Consider the following 17727-nt stretch of genomic DNA (forward strand, 5'->3'; position numbering starts at 1 on the left):
TCAACTTTTTCAAGTCATCTTAAGATTCATTCACTTTCTCCCAATGTAGGACTTTTGACAACTCCAATTCTTTCACTTGGGCTTTCACCACTTCCAACTCATTGACCAAGTCATTTACTAAAGAAGATATCAGAGAGGAGGTGAGTCCTGAAGGGGTTGAGTGAGAGCAGCGATACAATGATGGAATAAAAGATTATTTTAGGTAAGTTAGTTAGGCTAAAAGATGACAAACACCAGGATCCAACAGGATGCATCTCATCATCCTGACAGAGATGAGGGAGGAAATTGCTAAGGCCCTAGAAATTATATTTCAGGGCTCTATTGAGTGTCAATGTGTGTTGGAGGATCGGAAAGTTGCCAATGTAGTACCAATTTTTTTAAAATGGAGACAGCGCAAATCTGGATTAGGGAAAACTTTAGAGTCTTTAATTAGTGATAAAATTACTACGTAATTGAAAATTGAGAAACAGAGAAAATAGAAGTAGACAGCATAGATTTCAAAAGGGACAATCATGCTCGACTAGATCCCTTTGAGAGGGTAACAGACATGGTAGATGGGGGAAATGCAATGGATGTTGTATACATGGGCCCAAAATTTGCGCTTGGAGGCTTCCCATGGGCGGATGCTTTTACCGGCGTAAAAGTTTCATGGGCATTCGCTGGGCAAATAGCTCAACTCTCCGCCCGCAGGCGAAGAAGGCAAATGGTATGTTGGCCTTCAAAGCTAGGGGAGTTCCGTATAGGAGCAGGGAGGTCTTACTGCAGTTGTACAGGGCCTTAGTGAGGCCTCACCTGCAATATTGTGTTCAGTTTTGGTCTCCTAATCTGAGGAAGGACGTTCTTGCTATTGAGGGAGTGCAGCGAAGGTTCACCAGACTGATTCCCGGGATGGCAGGACTAACATATGAGGAGAAACTGGATTGACTGGGCCTGTATTCACTGGAGTTTAGAAGAATGAGAGGGGATCTCATAGAAACACATAAAATTCTGACGGGACTGGACAGGTTAGATGCAGGAAGAATGTTTCCGATGTTGGGGAAGTCCAGAACCAGGGGTCACAGTCTAAGGATAAGGGTTAAGCCATTTAGGACCGAGATGAGGAGAAACTTCTTCACTCAGAGAGTTGTGAACCTGTGGAATTCTCTACCGCAGAGAGTTGTTGATGCTAGTTCGTTAGATATATTCAAGAGGGACTTAGATATGGCTCTTACGGCTAAAGGGATCAAAGGGTATGGAGAGAAAGCAGGAAAGAGGTACTGAGGTGAATGATCAGCCATGATCTTATTGAAAGGTGGTGCAGGCTCGAAGGGTCGAATGGCCAACTCCTGCACCTATTTTCTATGTTTCTATTGTGGTCTCAGACAGCCCACAAATGTTTCCTCTGACTTTTCTCCCAACAGAACCAGGCCAGGCCATTCACCTGCACCCTGAGGTGTTTTGAAACCAAGCATGTGACTGTGTTTCATTTTAATTTTTTGGAAAAAGTAAGTGCTTGTGGTGGTTACGTTGGAAAAAAAAGTAAACAGATTACTGAAAAATTTGGAAAAAAGCCCTGCAATTTATTTAGAATGCTCATGTTGTACGATACATTTTATTCTAGATGCTTATTTGCTGAGCTGCACTTTATATTCTGTTTTTGGAATATTAGTTCCGTCTTCTGTTTTCAGTACTCGATTACTGCTCTGTGTTTTGTTTTTTGATACTCATGTATTGCATAATGCAATTTGTCTTGTGACGATAACATTTATTGTTTCGATGATTTGATAGTTTTATAATAAACTGAGGAGTAAACAGATTGAGTGCCTTTGACATTGGAATAGAAGATTTATTTGATGCCTTGAGTTAAGTCTACAATGTTGACTGGAGTATAGTGGGAAGATATGGCCTGTGGGATAAGGGACTTGGTTGCATATTGTGCCGAGGGCCACACAAGTCCTTTAATCAGGCTGCTTGGCTGTCACGGTTTCTGAATATACCCTACAGGAAAGAGAATAAACACTTTTCTAAGTAGAAAGTATTGATTCTGAGGCTCTCAGCACCTTGGGGAGGGACTGAAAAAAATAAACTGCACTATTCATATATTTTAAAAAAGTGATGACATTACCATATTTGGCTTGTGTAAATTCCCCCAAATTTTATCCTCTCCTAAGGTGCTGACTAAGTTGCAGTGCAGTTTCACTGATGTCCAAGTGGCCACGTGCCAGCTTAAACTATGGGAGTCACCAGTTTATTCAACAGGAAGGAGCATAACTACTTCGTCACATTCTACATTATATTTCACACACACACACTTTCCAACAGGGGTTAATGGGATAGCCTTTGTGTCATGTATGTAACCACAATGTAACACCACTGTATTACTGTATACACTCAACCTAGATGCGCACCTTGACCACAAGGGGTATACTTGTGGGAGACACTCCTTACCTGATCACACAGGTTTAAAAAGGGAGGTCCCACGCAGGGTCATAGTCTTTGGAGTCCTGTGAATAAAGAGTTAAGGTCACAGAGTAACCTTGTCCCCAGAATGTGCCTCGTGTGGTTTCATATTGTAGAGTAAGGACTTTACATTGGCAACAAGAAACGGGAATTCACGACCCACGAGAATGGCCACCGGTAGCACAGAGGAACGGGACTGTGTTGGGGAAGACTGGGACGATTTTGTCGAGAGGCTTCAGCAAAGCTTCATCATGAAAGAATGGCTGGGGGATGCAGCGGCCGACAAGCGAAGGGCTCATCTTTTGGCCAGCTGCGGATCAAAGACTTACACGCTCATGAAGGACTTACTAGCACCCAAAAAGCCAGCGGACAAAACCTTTGGCGAACTTAGCAAATTGATCGGGGAGCACCTCAAACCGGCGAGTAGCATACATATGGCCCGACATAGATTCTACACCCACCGACGTCGTGAAGGACAGAGCATACCGGACCTCCAGCATTTGGCCAGCCTCTAAGTTCACAGACGCCTGCAGGGGGGAGATGCTAAGGAACTTCTTTATCGAGGGCATCGGTCATGCGGAAATTTTCTGCAAATTAATTGAGACCAAGGATTTGACCTTGGAAGCGGCGGCGATAGCTCAAACTTTCATGGCGGGGGAGGAAGAGACGAAAATAATATACACGCACAATTCTGCCTCTAACGTGGTGATGGATCAGGGAGTCAACATCATCAATGCGACTCAGAGCCCCGCAGGCAGGCAGGGGCAGTCCGACACTCCCCAGGCAGCAATAGACCCCAGAGTAGGACTTCAACAGAGACAATGGCAGGCTGAACGGACATTCACGCCATCACAGTGGACAATGCGGCCCACGATGGGGCCATTGACACCCATTAATAGGATACTTAAGAGCAGTCAAAGGGACAGTCAACGCGGAATGCCTGGCCATAGTCCCTTTGTTCCCAACAATGGAAACTTTAACTCATGCTGGAGGTGTGGGGGAAAACACTCAGCTAGATCTTGCAGATTTCAACAGTTTGTCTGCAGGAACTGCAATCTCAGTGGCCACTTAGCTCGAATGTGCAGGAAGTCTGCAACCAGACTAATATATGAGGCGGATGGACCAGAAGAGAGTTCTTTGAGGCAGGATGACTTTTGGGGCAAATCGATGGACGCCGAGGTTCAGTGGGTCCATGTGGCGAATATTCAGTTCATACACCAAAACGCCACCAATGATGATGGTTTTATTAAACGGTATCCCAGTACGCATGGAGCTGGACACTGGGGCCAGCCAGTCACTCATGGGCGTACAGCAATTTGAGAAGCTATTGCCACTTAAAACCAGTAGACCCAAATTAGCATGTATTGAGACACAATTACGGACTTACACTAAAGAAATCATTCTGGTGCTAGGCAGTGCAATGTTGGCTGTCACACACAATGGGTTAGTGAATCGGCTGCCGCTCTGGATTGTCCCGGGCAATGGTCCCGCACTGTTGGGGAGGAGCTGGTTAGCTGAGATGAACTGGAAATGGGGGGCTGTTCACGCAATGTCATCTGTGGAGCGAAGTTCGTGCTCACAAGTCCTACAACAATTCGATTCACTATTCCAATCTGGCGTCGGGACTTTCAAACGCACTAAAGTAGTGATACACATCACCCCAGACGCCAGGCCAGTGCACCACAAAGCCAGAGTGGTGCCGTATGTGATGTGGGAAAAGATCGAGAGCGAATTGGACCAGCTGTTGAGAGAGGGCATCATCTCGCCTGTTGAATTCAGCGACTGGGCGAGCCCCATTGTTCCCGTCCTAAAAGCGGATGGCTCTGTCAGGATCTGTGGCGACTACAAGGCCACCATCAATTGGGTGTCCCTACAAGATCAATACCCGCTCCCGAGAGCGGAGGACCTCTTCGCCACGCTGGCAGGCGGCAAGCTGTTCACCAAGTTGGACCTCACTTCAGCCTATATGACCCAGGAACTGGCCGACGAATCTAAACTACTGAGCACCATCACCACACACAAGGGACTGTTCGTTTATAACAGGTATCCGTTTGGCATTTGATCAGCGGCCGCGACTTTTCAAAGAAACATGGAAAGCCTGCTTAAATCCATTCCTGGAAGAATCGTATTCCAGGACGACATCCTTATCATGGGTCGAGACACCGAGGAACACCTCCACAACCTGGAGGAGGTGCTACACCGACTGGACCGGGTAGGCCTGCGATTCAAGAAGTCTAAATGTGTGTTCTTAGCTCCTGAGGTTGAGTTTCTGGGCAGGAGGGTTGCTGCAGATGGGATTCGGCCCACCGAATCCAAAACAGAGGCGATTCGACGAGCACCCAAGCCCTGCAACACATCGGAGTTGCGTTCATTCCTGGGACTGTTGAACTATTTCGGGAACTTTCTGCCGAACTTGAACACGTTGTTGGAGCTGCTACATATGCTCCAGTGTAAGGGTTGTGAGTGGTTTTGGGGGGACTGTCAGGAACGGGCTTTTAATCAGGCGCGAAACCTACTTTGTTCAAACAAGTTGCTGACCCTGTACGACCCCTGTAAAAAAAATTGGTTCTGACATGTGATACATCGTCCTATGGGGTTGGGTGCGTGTTGCAACAGGGCAATGCTGAGGGTCAACTACAACCTGTGGCTTATGCCTCTAGGTCGCTCTCTCAAGCAGAACGGGGATATGGGATGGTCGAGAAGGAAGCACTTGCATGTGTCTATGGTGTTAAAAAAATGCATCAGTACCTCTTTGGTAGGAAGTTTGAATTAGAGACGGACCACAAGCCATTAATATCCCTGTTGTCAGACAGCAAGGGTATCAATGCCACGCATCAGCTCGCATACAGCGATGGGTTCTCATGCTGGCAACTTATGACGACTCCATCTAGCACCGGCCCGGCACTGAAAATTGCGCTGACGCGCTCAGCAGGCTTCCACTGGCCACCACTGAGGGAGCAGCGGAGCAAAGCACCGAGATGGTTATGGCTGTCGATGCCTTTGACAGCGCAGGCTCCCCCATCACAGCCCACCAGATCAAAATCTGGACAAACAGAGATCCCCTCCTATCCCTGATTAAGAAATGTCTGACTGGGGATTGGACGCCCGCACACGGAGCATGCCCTGAGGAGGTCAGACCGTTCCACAGACGGATGGATGAGCTCTCCATCCAAGCCGACTGCCTACTATGGGGCAGCCGGGTAGTTATGCCCCAGAAGGGCAGGGAGGAATTAATCAGGGAACTCCACAACGAGCACCCAGGCATTGTGCTGATGAAAACCATTGCCCGGTCACACGTTTGGTGGCCTGGAATTGATTCAGACCTGGAACGGTGGTGGATGACGTGCATGAATTCAGAATGATGCACTCGATCCATTTCGAGTACACATTTACCACAATAAGGAACATCTTTCCCATGAACGGGCCCGCGTAGTCAAATTTTAAAAGATTTAGGACATTTAGAGGCTCACCTTTTAATATTCTAGAATTTAAAAAATTGATGCAAATATTACATTTCTCAAGAATTTTATGGATTAATTGAATCTATTTGAGAGCAATGTTGTGTGATCGTTTTCAAGGCTGCTGACTTCATATGGCATGGCTGAATTTCAATCTTTTCAGTCTTTAAGACTTAAAAACAGATTTATAGGTAAGGTACATCACATATTCACTGTTACTATGAAGTAGTGTTGACATTATAGAACCACTGTGGTTACACCAGCATGAATTCAGCAACTTTCACTTTGAGAACACATGTGCAGGCCTTTGCTTTTTCCTGATCAGAAAGATCTGCAAACAAGACAGTATAACTCACTGTGCAAACTCATTTGTCTAGAGCAGATATTACTCCCAAAGGTTACCTGCGGTACCATGGCAGCAATGGAGTTCCGTTACTAAAATCGCCTGCTTTATATTCTGAACAGTTACAAAGGACAATATTCCCAGATTGCATAATAAATCATTTTAATTTCCACACCTATTCCATATTGATATTATATTGGGCTGAAATTTGCGCACACACCCGGTGAGGCCTCACAAATGCTGGTTCTCGGCGCGCAATGCGTATGTGGCGAGAACTGGTCCATCAAAGGAAGGACATCCGCTACTTGCCCAACTCTTGCCCAGCGAATGTCCTCAAAACTCTTATGCCTGGTAAAAGCTGGTGTAAGAGTTTTAAAACATATAAAAATTAAATGTAAACACTCACTTTTATATTAAAAACCCTGTCCATTAAGTTTTTTTAACCCTATTAAAACACATTACAAAAAATTGTTTTTTTAAATTTTCTAAAACATTTAATTACATTCAATGTCAATTAATTTTAAATATGTGAGGTGTTTTTTTTAATTTATTGTGTTGTGTTTCTTGTTTTAGGAGGGTTTTCTCATTGATAGTAATGGGAGGTCCGTACAAACAGAGTTGCCATTATCAATGAGAATACTAGATAATGATTGGTGGTCCGGGCCCAGATGATTCCTGTATATGCGTGCGTACGTACCTGGAGGACATGTTCCCATATGCTGCGCAGCGAATGAAGGCCTCTGACCGGAATCCTACGTTCCTCTGGGACTGCCAGATATTTTCATAGATTTTTTTCGGGTCGATGGTGTTCGACTGAAGGAAGCCTCCGGCCGCAATTTTCCCCCCAATAAACTAAATTATATATTATATTAATGATATGATCACTTTCAATCTATTTATATAAGAACATAAGAATTAGGAACAGGAGTAGGCCATCTAGCACCTCGAGCCTGCTCCGCCATTCAACAAGATCATGGCTGATCTGGCCGTGGACTCAGCTCCACTTACCCGCCCTCTCCCCGTAACTCTTAATTCCCTTATTGGTTAAAAATCTATCTATCTGTGACTTGAATACATTCAATGAGCTAGCCTCAACTGCTTCCTTGGGCAGAGAATTCCACAGATTCACAACTCTCTGGGAGAAGAAATTCCTTCTCAACTCGGTTTTAAATTGGCTCCCCCGTATTTTGAGGCTGTGCCCCCTAGTTCTAGTCTCCCCGACTAGTGGAAACAACCTCTCTGCCTCTATCTTGTCTATCCCTTTCATTATTTTAAATGTTTCTATAAGATCCCCCCTCATCCTTCTGAACTCCAACGAGTAAAGACCCAGTCTACTCAATCTATCATCATAAGGTAACCCCCTCATCGCCGGAATCAGCCGAGTGAATCGTCTCTGTACCCCCTCCAAAGCTAGTATATCCTTCCTTAAGTAAGGTGACCAAAACTGCACGCAGTACTCATGGTGGGGCCTCACCAATATCCTATACAGTTGCAGCAGGACCTCCCTGCTTTTGCACTCCATCCCTCTCGCAATGAAGGCCAACATTCCATTCGCCTTCCTGATTACCTGCTGCACCTGCAAACTAACTTTTTGGGATTCATGCACAAGGACCCCCAGGTCCCTCTGCAACTCAGCATGTTGTAATTTCTCCCCATTCAAATAATATTCCCTTTTACTGTTTTTTTTCCCAAGGTGGATGACCTCACACTTTCCGACATTGTATTCCATCTGCCAAACCTTAGCCCATTCGCTTAACCTATCTAAATCTCTTTGCAGCCTTTCTGTGTCCTCTACACAACCCGCTTTCCCACTAATCTTTGTGTCATCTGCAAATTTTGTTACACTACACTCTGTCCCCTCTTCCAGGTCATCTATGTATAATATTGTAAACAATTGTGGTCCCAGCACCGATCCCTGTGGCACACCACTAAGCACCGATTTCCAACCCGAAAAGGACCCTTTATCCCGACTCTCTGCTTTCTGTTCGCCAGCCAATTCTCTATCCATGCTAATACATTTCCTCTGACTCCGCGTACCTTTATCTTCTGCAGTAACTTTTTGTGTGGCACTTTATCGAATGCCTTTTGAAAATCTAAATACACCACATCCATCGGTACACCTCTATTCACCATGCTCGTTATATCCTCAAAGAGTTATGAGTTATATCTGCCTCAAGTACAAAAACATACCCAATTACTGCAAAGGCTGGCAGTTCTTGAAGATCGAATGGAAAATCCAAACGAAATCGAGTTTTAAACAAGGCAGTGATGGTTTCTGCAAAAGATGGATGCAAGTTCATATCTTATTAGATATCAATATAATAAGGAACAGATGGTGCAATATTTCTCTAGAATAGAACATAACAGTATTATGTTTTCACAATCTATTTGCAGCTTTCATATACCTTCATCTTTGTTCCAGACAGCCAGTACTCTGAATATAAAGGCACTGAATGTAGCAGCAAAGAAGCCACGCCAGTAATTTCTGACAGCAAAAAATGTCGATGTTACTTCAATACTGAAAAGGACACCTATTGGAAGGAAGTCAGAGAAAACTTATTAGTAATTAACAAAATGGAAGATTTGGGATTAAAACTCATCCTATGTTTTTTTAATACAGATAGGTACAGGACAAACATTCGAGGAAGAAAACGTAAAAATAAAATTAAATCTCAGGCAAACATGTAACTTGCCCTTTTCAAGGACAATTGCAAACTCATGCAAATAAAGTTGTGAGCAGCCACAGCAGCACCAGAGCAGTCACAGCAGCACAGGTCAAAGGGCAAAACATTGCCAACAATCAAATATGGGAACAACTCGGCACTCCTAACCTAAAAGCATAAGCTGCAAGATCAGAGAAAGCCACAAGCTCACTATCTGCAGCCATTAGTCAGGATTGTAAAGAGGTTAACTGAAGAAAGGATTAAAAATACTGACTTTGCCAAATGAATTAAGAAATCGGTATGGTAAGTAAATCATTGCTGTTGTTAATCTGTTAAACAATGAAAAGGGAAGAGTCAGAAAGAGAAAAGTAATATTAACCAGTGACTAAGTTGCTCTATTAACTTCAGCTAAATTTAACTTAGATGGGCTACATTTTTACTTGACTATTGACGACCCTAAATTATCTGTCATTCTTTTAAAAATTGCTGGAGTTCTTTGAGGATGTAACGAGCAGGATGGATAAGGGTGAACCAGTGGATGTGGTGTATTTGGATTTCCAGAATGCATTCAATAAGGTGCCACATAAAAGGTTACTGCACAAGATAAAAGTTCACAGGGTTGGAGGTAATATATTAGTATGGATAGATGATTGGCTAACTAACAGAAAACAAAGAGTCGGGATAAATGGGTCATTTTTCGGTTGGCAAACAGTAACTAGTGGGGTAATAAGAACATAAGAATTAGGAACAGGAGTAGGCCATCTAGCACCTCGAGCCTGCTCCGCCATTCAAAAAGATCATGGCTGATCTGGCCGTGGACTCAGCTCCACTTACCCGCCCGCTCCCCGTAACACTTAATTCCCTTATTGGTTAAAAATCTATCTATCTGTGACTTGAATACATTCAATGAGCTACCATCAACTGCTTCCTTGGGCAGAGAATTCCACAGATTCACAACCCTCTGGGAGAAGAAATTCCTTCTCAACTCGGTTTTAAATTGGCTCCCCCGTATTTTGAGGCTGTGCCCCCTAGTTCTAGTCTCCCTGACCAGTGGGAACAACCTCTCTGCCTCTATCTTGTCTAGCCCTTTCATTATTTTAAATGTTTCTATAAGATCACCCCTCATCCTTCTGAACTCCAACAAGTAAAGACCCAGTCTACTCAATCTATCATCATAAGGTAACCCCCTCATCTCCGGAATCAGCCTAGTGAATCGTCTCTGTACCCCCTCCAAAGCCAGTATATCCTTCCTTAAGTAAGGTGACCAAAACTGCATGCAGTACTCCAGGTGCGGCCTCACCAATACCCTATACAGTTGCAGCAGGACCTCCCTGCTTTTGTACTCCATTCCTCTCGCAATGAAGGCCAACATTCCATTCGCCTTTCTGATTACCTGCTGCACCTGCAAACTAACTTTTTGGGATTCATGCACAAGGACCCCCAGGTCCCTCTGCACCGCAGCATGTTGTAATTTCTCCCCATTCAAATAATATTCCCTTTTACTGTTTTTTTTCCCCCCAAGGTGGATGACCTCACACTTTCCGACATTGTATTCCATCTGCCAAACCTTAGCCCATTCGCTTAACCTATCTAAATCTCTTTGCAGCCTTTCTGTGTCCTCTACACAACCCGCTTTCCCACTAATCTTTGTGTCATCTGCAAATTTTGTTACACTACACTCTGTCCCCTCTTCCAGGTCATCTATGTATATTGTAAACAGTTGTGGTCCCAGCACCGATCCCTGTGGCACACCACTAACCACCGATTTCCAACCCGAAAAGGACCCATTTATCCCGACTCTCTGCTTTCTGTTAGCCAGCCAATTCTCTATCCATGCTAATACATTTCCTCTGACTCCGCGTACCTTTATCTTCTGCAGTAACCTTTTGTGTGGCATCTTATCGAATGCCTTTTGGAAATCTAAATACACCACATCCATCAGTACACCACTATCCACCATGCTCGTTATATCCTCAAAGAATTCCAGTAAATTAGTTAAACATGATTTCCCCTTCATGAATCCATGCTGCATCTGCTTGATTGCACTATTCCTATCTAGATGTCCCGCTATTTCTTCCTTAATGATAGTTTCAAGCATTTTCCCCACTACAGATGTTAAACTAACCGGACTGTAGTTACCTGCCTTTTGTCTGCCCCCTTTTTTAAACAGAGGCGTTACATTAGCTGCTTTCCAATCCGCTGGTACTTCCCCAGAGTCCAGAGAATTTTGGTAGATTATAACGAATGCATCTGCTATAACTTCCGCCATCTCTTTTAATACCCTGGGATGCATTTCATCAGGACCAGGGGACTTGTCTACCTTGAGTCCTATTAGCCTGTCCAGCACTACCCACCTAATGATAGTGATTATCTCAAGGTCCTCCCTTCCCACATTCCTGTGACCAGCAATTTTTGGCATGGTTTTTGTGTCTTCCACTGTGAAGACCAAAGCAAAATAATTGTTCAAGGTCTCAGCCATTTCCACATTTCCCATTATTAAATCCCCTTTCTCATCTTCTAAGGGACCAACATTTACTTTAGTCAATCTTTTCCTTTAAAATATCTGTAAAAGCTTTTACTATCTGTTTTTATGTTTTGCGCAAGTTTACTTTCGTAATCTATCTTTCCTTTCTTTATTGCTTTTTTAGTCATTCTTTGCTGTCGTTTAAAATTTTCCCAATCTTCTAGTTTCCCACTAACCTTGGCCACCTTATACGCATTGGTTTTTAATTTGATACTCTCCTTTATTTCCTTGGTTATCCACGGCTGGTTATCCCTTCTCTTAACGCCCTTCTTTTTCACTGGAATATATTTTTGTTGAGCACTATGCCGCAGGGATCAGTGCTGGGGCCTCAACTATTTACAATCTATATTAATGACTTAGATGAAGGGACCGAGTGTAATGGTGCCAAGTTTGCTGATGTTACAAAAATGGGTGGGAAAGCAAATTGTGAGGAGGACACAAAAATCTGCAAAGGGATATAGACAGGCTAAATGAATAGGCAAAAATTAGGCAGATGGAGTATAGTGTGGGAAAATGTGAGGTTATCCACTTTGGCAGAAAAAAATACAAAAGCAAATTATTATTTAAATAAAGAAAAATTGCAAAGTGCTGCAGTTCAGAGGGACCTGGGGGTCCTTTTGCATGAAACAAAAAAAGTGAGTATGCAGGTACAGCATGTAATCAAGAAGGCAAATGGAATGTTGGCCTTTATTGCAAGGGGGATAGAGTACAAAAGCAGATATGTCCTGCTACAACTGTACAGGGTATTGGTGAGGCCACACCTAGGGTACTGCGCACAGTTTTAGTCTCCGTATTTAAGGAAGGATATACTTGCATTGGAGGCTGTTCAGAGAAGATTCACTAGGTTGATTCCGGAGATGAGGAGGTTGACTTATGAAGATAGGTTGAGTAGGTTGGGTATATACACACTGGAGTTCAGAAGAATGAGAGGTGATCTTGTCGAAACATATAAGATAATGAGCGGGCTAGACAAGGTGGATGCAGAGAGGATATTTCCACTCATAGGGGAAAGTAAAATTAAGGGGCATAGCCTCATAATAAGGGGCCGCCCATTTAAAACTGAGATGAGGAGGAATTTCTTCTCTCAGAGGGTTATAAATCTATGGAATTATCTGCCGAGAGTTGTGGAGGCTGGGTCATTGAATATATTTAAGGCAGAGATAGACAGATATTTGAGCGATAAGGGAATAAAGGGTTATGGGGAGCGGGCAGGGAAGTGGAGCTGAGTCCATGATCAGATCAGCCATGGTCTTATTAAATAGCGGAGCAGGCGCGAGGGACCGGGTGGCCTACTCCTGTTCCTATTTCTTATGTAAACTTGAAAATATAAAGTTTTTTGTGTAGTTACACCTTCAGACACTTTTCACTGTCCTTTAAGAGCAGTAACTGTGCTTTGCTTGTAGTTTCTAGTGTTTCTCCTGTGTCTCCTTTAGGTAATAACTTATGAGGCACAGCTCAACTTGCTATTCTTCAGGTGTGAACTTGGAAAATGAGTGGGATATCACAGCCATGCCCGCTCTTCACTTATTTTCCAGCCAGAGTCACTGGATAGCAATCCAAATCAGAGGCTTCTTCCTTTTTGTAACCCAGATATGATGAAGTCAATTAGCATAGTGGTTATGTAACTGGACTTGTAATCCAGAGGCTTGAACCAATCCAAAGAATGAGTGTTCAAATCGCACCATTAATTCAGTTAAAGAAAAATTGGAAATAAAAAGCTGGTATCAATAAAAATGACACTGAAGCTGTTGGACTTCAGTTACTCTAATGTCCTTCAGAGAAGAATATCTGAGGTCGTTACCTATACATGGCCAACGTGGTTGACTCTTAACTACCCTCTGAAGTAACTCAGTTGTATAGCTCATCACCACCTTCAGGCAGATGGACAATCATACAGCGACTTTAACATAAGCATCCCAATCTGACACCGAGCCACATAAAGAGATATTAGGGCAGATAACCACAAGCTTGGTCAAAGAGGTAGGTTTTAAGGAGCGTCTTGAAGGAGGAGAGAGACGTAGAGAGGCGGAGAGGTTTAGGGAGGGAATTCCAGAGAGTAGGCGGCTGAAGGCACGGCCACTAATGGCGGAGCGATTAAAATTGGGGATTGGAGGAATGCAGAGATCTTGGAGGGTTGCTAGCAATGTTCCCTCACATTTCCAACAACAAGCTTTTACATCAGAAATACCGCTCATATGCAGAAATTTGAAGGGACCGTGCATTGAAAGTAACAGGCTGCACGGAATACAGTGCAGCCTACAGGGAACATTGGTTGTGGGGCTGGAGAAGATAACAGAGATAGGGAAGGGTGAGGCCACAGAGGGATTTGAAAGCAAGGATGAGAATTTTAAACTCGAGGCGTTTCCGCACTGGGAGCCAGTGGAGGTCAGCAAGCACAGGGGTGATAAATAAAACACCACCACCGTGCTTCAGATCATGGGGGAAATAGCCGCTCACCCTGGATTCATGACAAAATGATTATCAAAGTCTTATAAATCAGGAAGGCTCCCAATTTGATCCCAGGCTTACACCGAGTTGGTTGATCTCAGTCTGGCAGTGATAACAGTGCTACAGCAGGCCTCAGTGCTCTTGGATTAAGGAGGCTAAAAATCAGCTCGGGTTCCCATTCCTGATCACTATCCAACAATGCTCCAATTGTCCTAAATTATTTTCCTCCAGTTCCATATTGGTATTCATAGGTTTTCCAGTGAGAAGTTCTTCACTCCCACCCCCATCTGAGGTGTTTGGAAGAGGAATGAAGGGATGGCAGGAAGTTCAGACTGTACCAGAGGTGCTCTGTTATCATCCGTCGCTATCTGTCAGCCACATCTGGAAACAGAGGTGAACACCATCACTGTGGCAGACGATTAGTGGATGCTCTTATTCCCAAAGGAAGCTGGCACAGCAAACCCGATGGCATCACTAAGATATACGATTGCCTAACTAGAGATAATGTTGGATGCTTCCTTGAAAGCACCCTTATCACAGTACATCATGCTGTCAGAGGTAATGCATGAAAGGAGGCCTGCAAAGATGATCAACATCAAGTGTAGCCGAAATTGTTGCACCTGTCAAGATACTGCCAACCATAAGTGCAGACCTTGTCACACCTACCCAGCAACAAGCATTGATAGGTCCTTACAATGCCATATAAATGCACACGAGGCCCATGCTTGAGAGGTCAGTCTGTGACCTGTCCTTTATTCCATAGCACTCAAGAGATGAAGGTGGGTGGAGCTTCCCCTTTTATACCTGAAGGTCCAGGTTAGGAGTGTCTCCCACAAGTTCACCACCTAGTGCTCATTGTTCTCACAGTGTACAACTTAGGTCAGATTATACATGGGTTACAATGCTGGTTGAATACATGACATCGCCTCCCCCCGCAAAGTCTTATTGGGATCACAGGTTGAGTCTCTCTGGTGGTTTACGCTCCCTTGTAGAGCGCCTGAGTTGGGGCTCCGGTTGTTGGCCGCTGGCCTGAGTGTCTGCTGTTTGCGGTGCCTCAGGCCTGTCCGGACTGCCCACAGTGACTGGGCTCTCCTCCCTTTGGTTCCTGTGTTCGGTCACCTGTAGTGGAGTGAACTCTACATCGTGTTCTTCCTCTGCTTCTTCTATGGGGTTGCTGAACCTCCTTTTTGTTTGATCCACATGTTTGCGGCAGATTTGTCCATTGGTAAGTTTAACGACCAGAATCCTATTTCCCTCTTTGGCAACCACAGTGCCTGCGAGCCATTTGGGCCCTGCAGCGTAGTTGAGGACAAAAACATGGTCATTTACAGCAATACATCGCGCTCTCGCATTCCGGTCATGGTAGTCATATTGTGACTGGCGCCTGCTCTTGACAATTTCTTTCATGGTGGGGTGTATAAGGGATAACCGGGTTTTGAGCGTCCTTTTCATTAGCAGCTCTGCGGGTGGAACCCCTGTGAGCGAGTGTGGTTGGGATATGTAGGCCAACAGGAAGCGTGATAAGCGGCTTTGTAGGGAACCCCCTTGGATTCTGAGCATCCCCTGTTTGATTATCTGCACTGCTCGTTCTGCCTGGCCGTTTGAGGCCGGCTTGAACGGTGCCGTTCTAACATGGTTCATTCCATTGCCTGCCATGAAGTCCTGGAATTCAGTGCTTGTGAAGCACGGGCCATTGTCGCTGACCAAGATGTCCGGTAGACCGTGGGTGGCGAACATTGCCCGTAGACTTTCTACGTTGCAGAGGATGTGTTTGAATTTAAAATGTCACACTCGATCCATTTGGAGTAGGCGTCTACTACAACCAACAACATTTTCCCCATGAAAGGATCTGCGTAGTCCACATGGATGCGTGACCAAGGCTTGGCGGGCCATGGCCAGGGGCTAAGGGGGGCTTCCCTGGGCGCATTGCCCAGCTGGGCACACGTGTTGCACCTGTGAACACAAAGTTCCAGATCTGCGTCTATCCCTGGCCACCAAACGTGTGACCTTGCAATTGCCTTCATTGTGACAATGCCCGGGTGCCCATTGTGGAGTTCTCTGATGAACACCTCTCTGCCCATCTGGGGCATGACTACGCGGTTTCCCCACAGTAGGCAATCGGCCTGAATCGAGAGTTCATCCTTGCGCCTGTGAAATGGTTTAAATTTCTCAGGGCATGCCCTGTACGTGGCTGCCCAGTCCCCATTCAGGACACATTTCTTGACTAGAGACAATAGCGGGTCTCTATTTGTCCAGACTTTAATCTGACGGGCTGTCACGGGTGAGCCTTCGCTTCCGAAAGCTTCAACAGCCATGACCATCTCAGCAGCATGCTCGGTAGCCCCCTCAGTGGTGGCTAGTGGGAGCCTGCTGAGTGCATCGGCGCAGTTTTCGGTGCCCGGTCTGTGCCGAATTGTGTAGTCATAAGCGGCTAACACGAGTGCCCACCTCTGTATGCGGGCCGATGCATTTGCATTTATGGCCCTGTTGTCGGCCAAAAGGGACATTGGGGGTTTGCGATCTGGCTCCAGCTCAAATTTCCTGCCAAACAGGTACTAGTGCATTTTCTTTACCGCATATACACATGCGAGCGCCTCCTTTTCTACCATCCTGTAGCCCCTTTCTGCCTGGGACAGACTTCTGGAGGCATAAGCTACCAGCTGTAACTGACCCTTGGCATTGACATGCTGCAACACACACCCAACACCATAGGACGACGCAACGCACGTTAACACAAGTTTCTTACATGGATCATATGGCGTTAACAGATTGTTGGAACATAACAAATTGCGTGCTCTATTAAAAGCCCTTTCCTGGCTTTCCCCCCAGACCCATTCACGACCTTTGCATAGGAGCACATGTAGTGGCTCTAGCAGCGTGCTCAATTGGGAAGAAAGTTACCAAAATAGTTCAGGAGCCCCAGGAACGAACGCAGCTCCGTCGTGTTACGGGGTCTGGGTGCTCTCTGGATCGCTTCCGTCTTGGACGCAGTAGGGCTGATCCCGTCTGCTGCTACCCTCATCCCCAGGAATTCTACCTCTGGAGCTAGGAAGACGCACTTCGCCTTTTTCAGTCGCAACCCTACCTGGTCCTGTCTGCGTCGCACCTCCTCCAGGTTGTGGAGGTGTTCTTCAGTATCGTAACCCGTAATGAGGATGTCGTCCTGAAAAACCACCGTCCCTGGAATCGACATGAGGAGGCTTTCCATATTTCGTTGGAAGATCGCGGCGGCCGAGCGAATCCCGAACGGACATCTGTTGTACTCAAACAACCCCTTGTGTGTCGTGATGGTGGTCAGCTTCTTCGACTCACTCGCCAGCTCCTGGGTCATGTAAGCTGAGGTCAGGTCCAATTTTGAAAAAAGTTTGCCACCGGATAGCGTCGTAAAGAGGTCCTCCGCTCTCGGTAGCGGGTACTGGTCTTGGAGTGACACCCGATTGATGGTGGCCTTGTAATCGCCACATATCCTGACCGACCCATCCGCCTTGAGCACCGGCACAATCGGGCTCGCCCAGTCACTGAATTCGACTGGCGAGATGATGCCTTCCCTCAGCAGGCGGTCCAATTTGCCTTCTATATTTTCCCGCATCACGTACGGCACCGCTCTGGCCTTGTGGTGTACTGGCCTGGCGTCCGGGTTTATGTGACTCACTACCTTGGCCCCCATGAAAGTGCCGATGCCAGGTTGAAATAATGAGTCAAATTTGTCCAGGATCTGTGAGCATGATACTCGCTCCACAGAGGAAATTGCATTGACATCGCTCCATTTCCAGTTCATGACAGCAAGCCAACTCCACCCCAGTAGTGCGGGACCGTTCCCTGGGACAATCCAGAGTGGCAGTCTGTTCTCTG

At 45.5% G+C, this 17727-nt stretch overlaps 1 protein-coding gene across 2 annotated transcripts in view; it reads right to left on the minus strand.

Moving 5' to 3' along the window:
- Nucleotides 1-17727, minus strand: part of LOC139265315 (chloride channel protein 2-like) — a 684518-nt gene that overhangs the window by 217231 nt on the left and 449560 nt on the right. For both annotated transcript variants that reach the window (XM_070882282.1, XM_070882283.1), the window contains exons 8-9: nucleotides 8646-8771; nucleotides 8431-8515 (exon numbers count right to left, since the gene is read on the minus strand). In XM_070882282.1, the coding sequence (XP_070738383.1) occupies nucleotides 8431-8515; nucleotides 8646-8771 (211 nt within the window). The remainder of the gene's footprint in view (nucleotides 1-8430; nucleotides 8516-8645; nucleotides 8772-17727) is intronic.

Source organism: Pristiophorus japonicus, chromosome 6, assembly GCF_044704955.1.
Source record: "Pristiophorus japonicus isolate sPriJap1 chromosome 6, sPriJap1.hap1, whole genome shotgun sequence".
In the NCBI taxonomy this organism is placed as follows: domain Eukaryota; kingdom Metazoa; phylum Chordata; class Chondrichthyes; family Pristiophoridae; genus Pristiophorus; species Pristiophorus japonicus.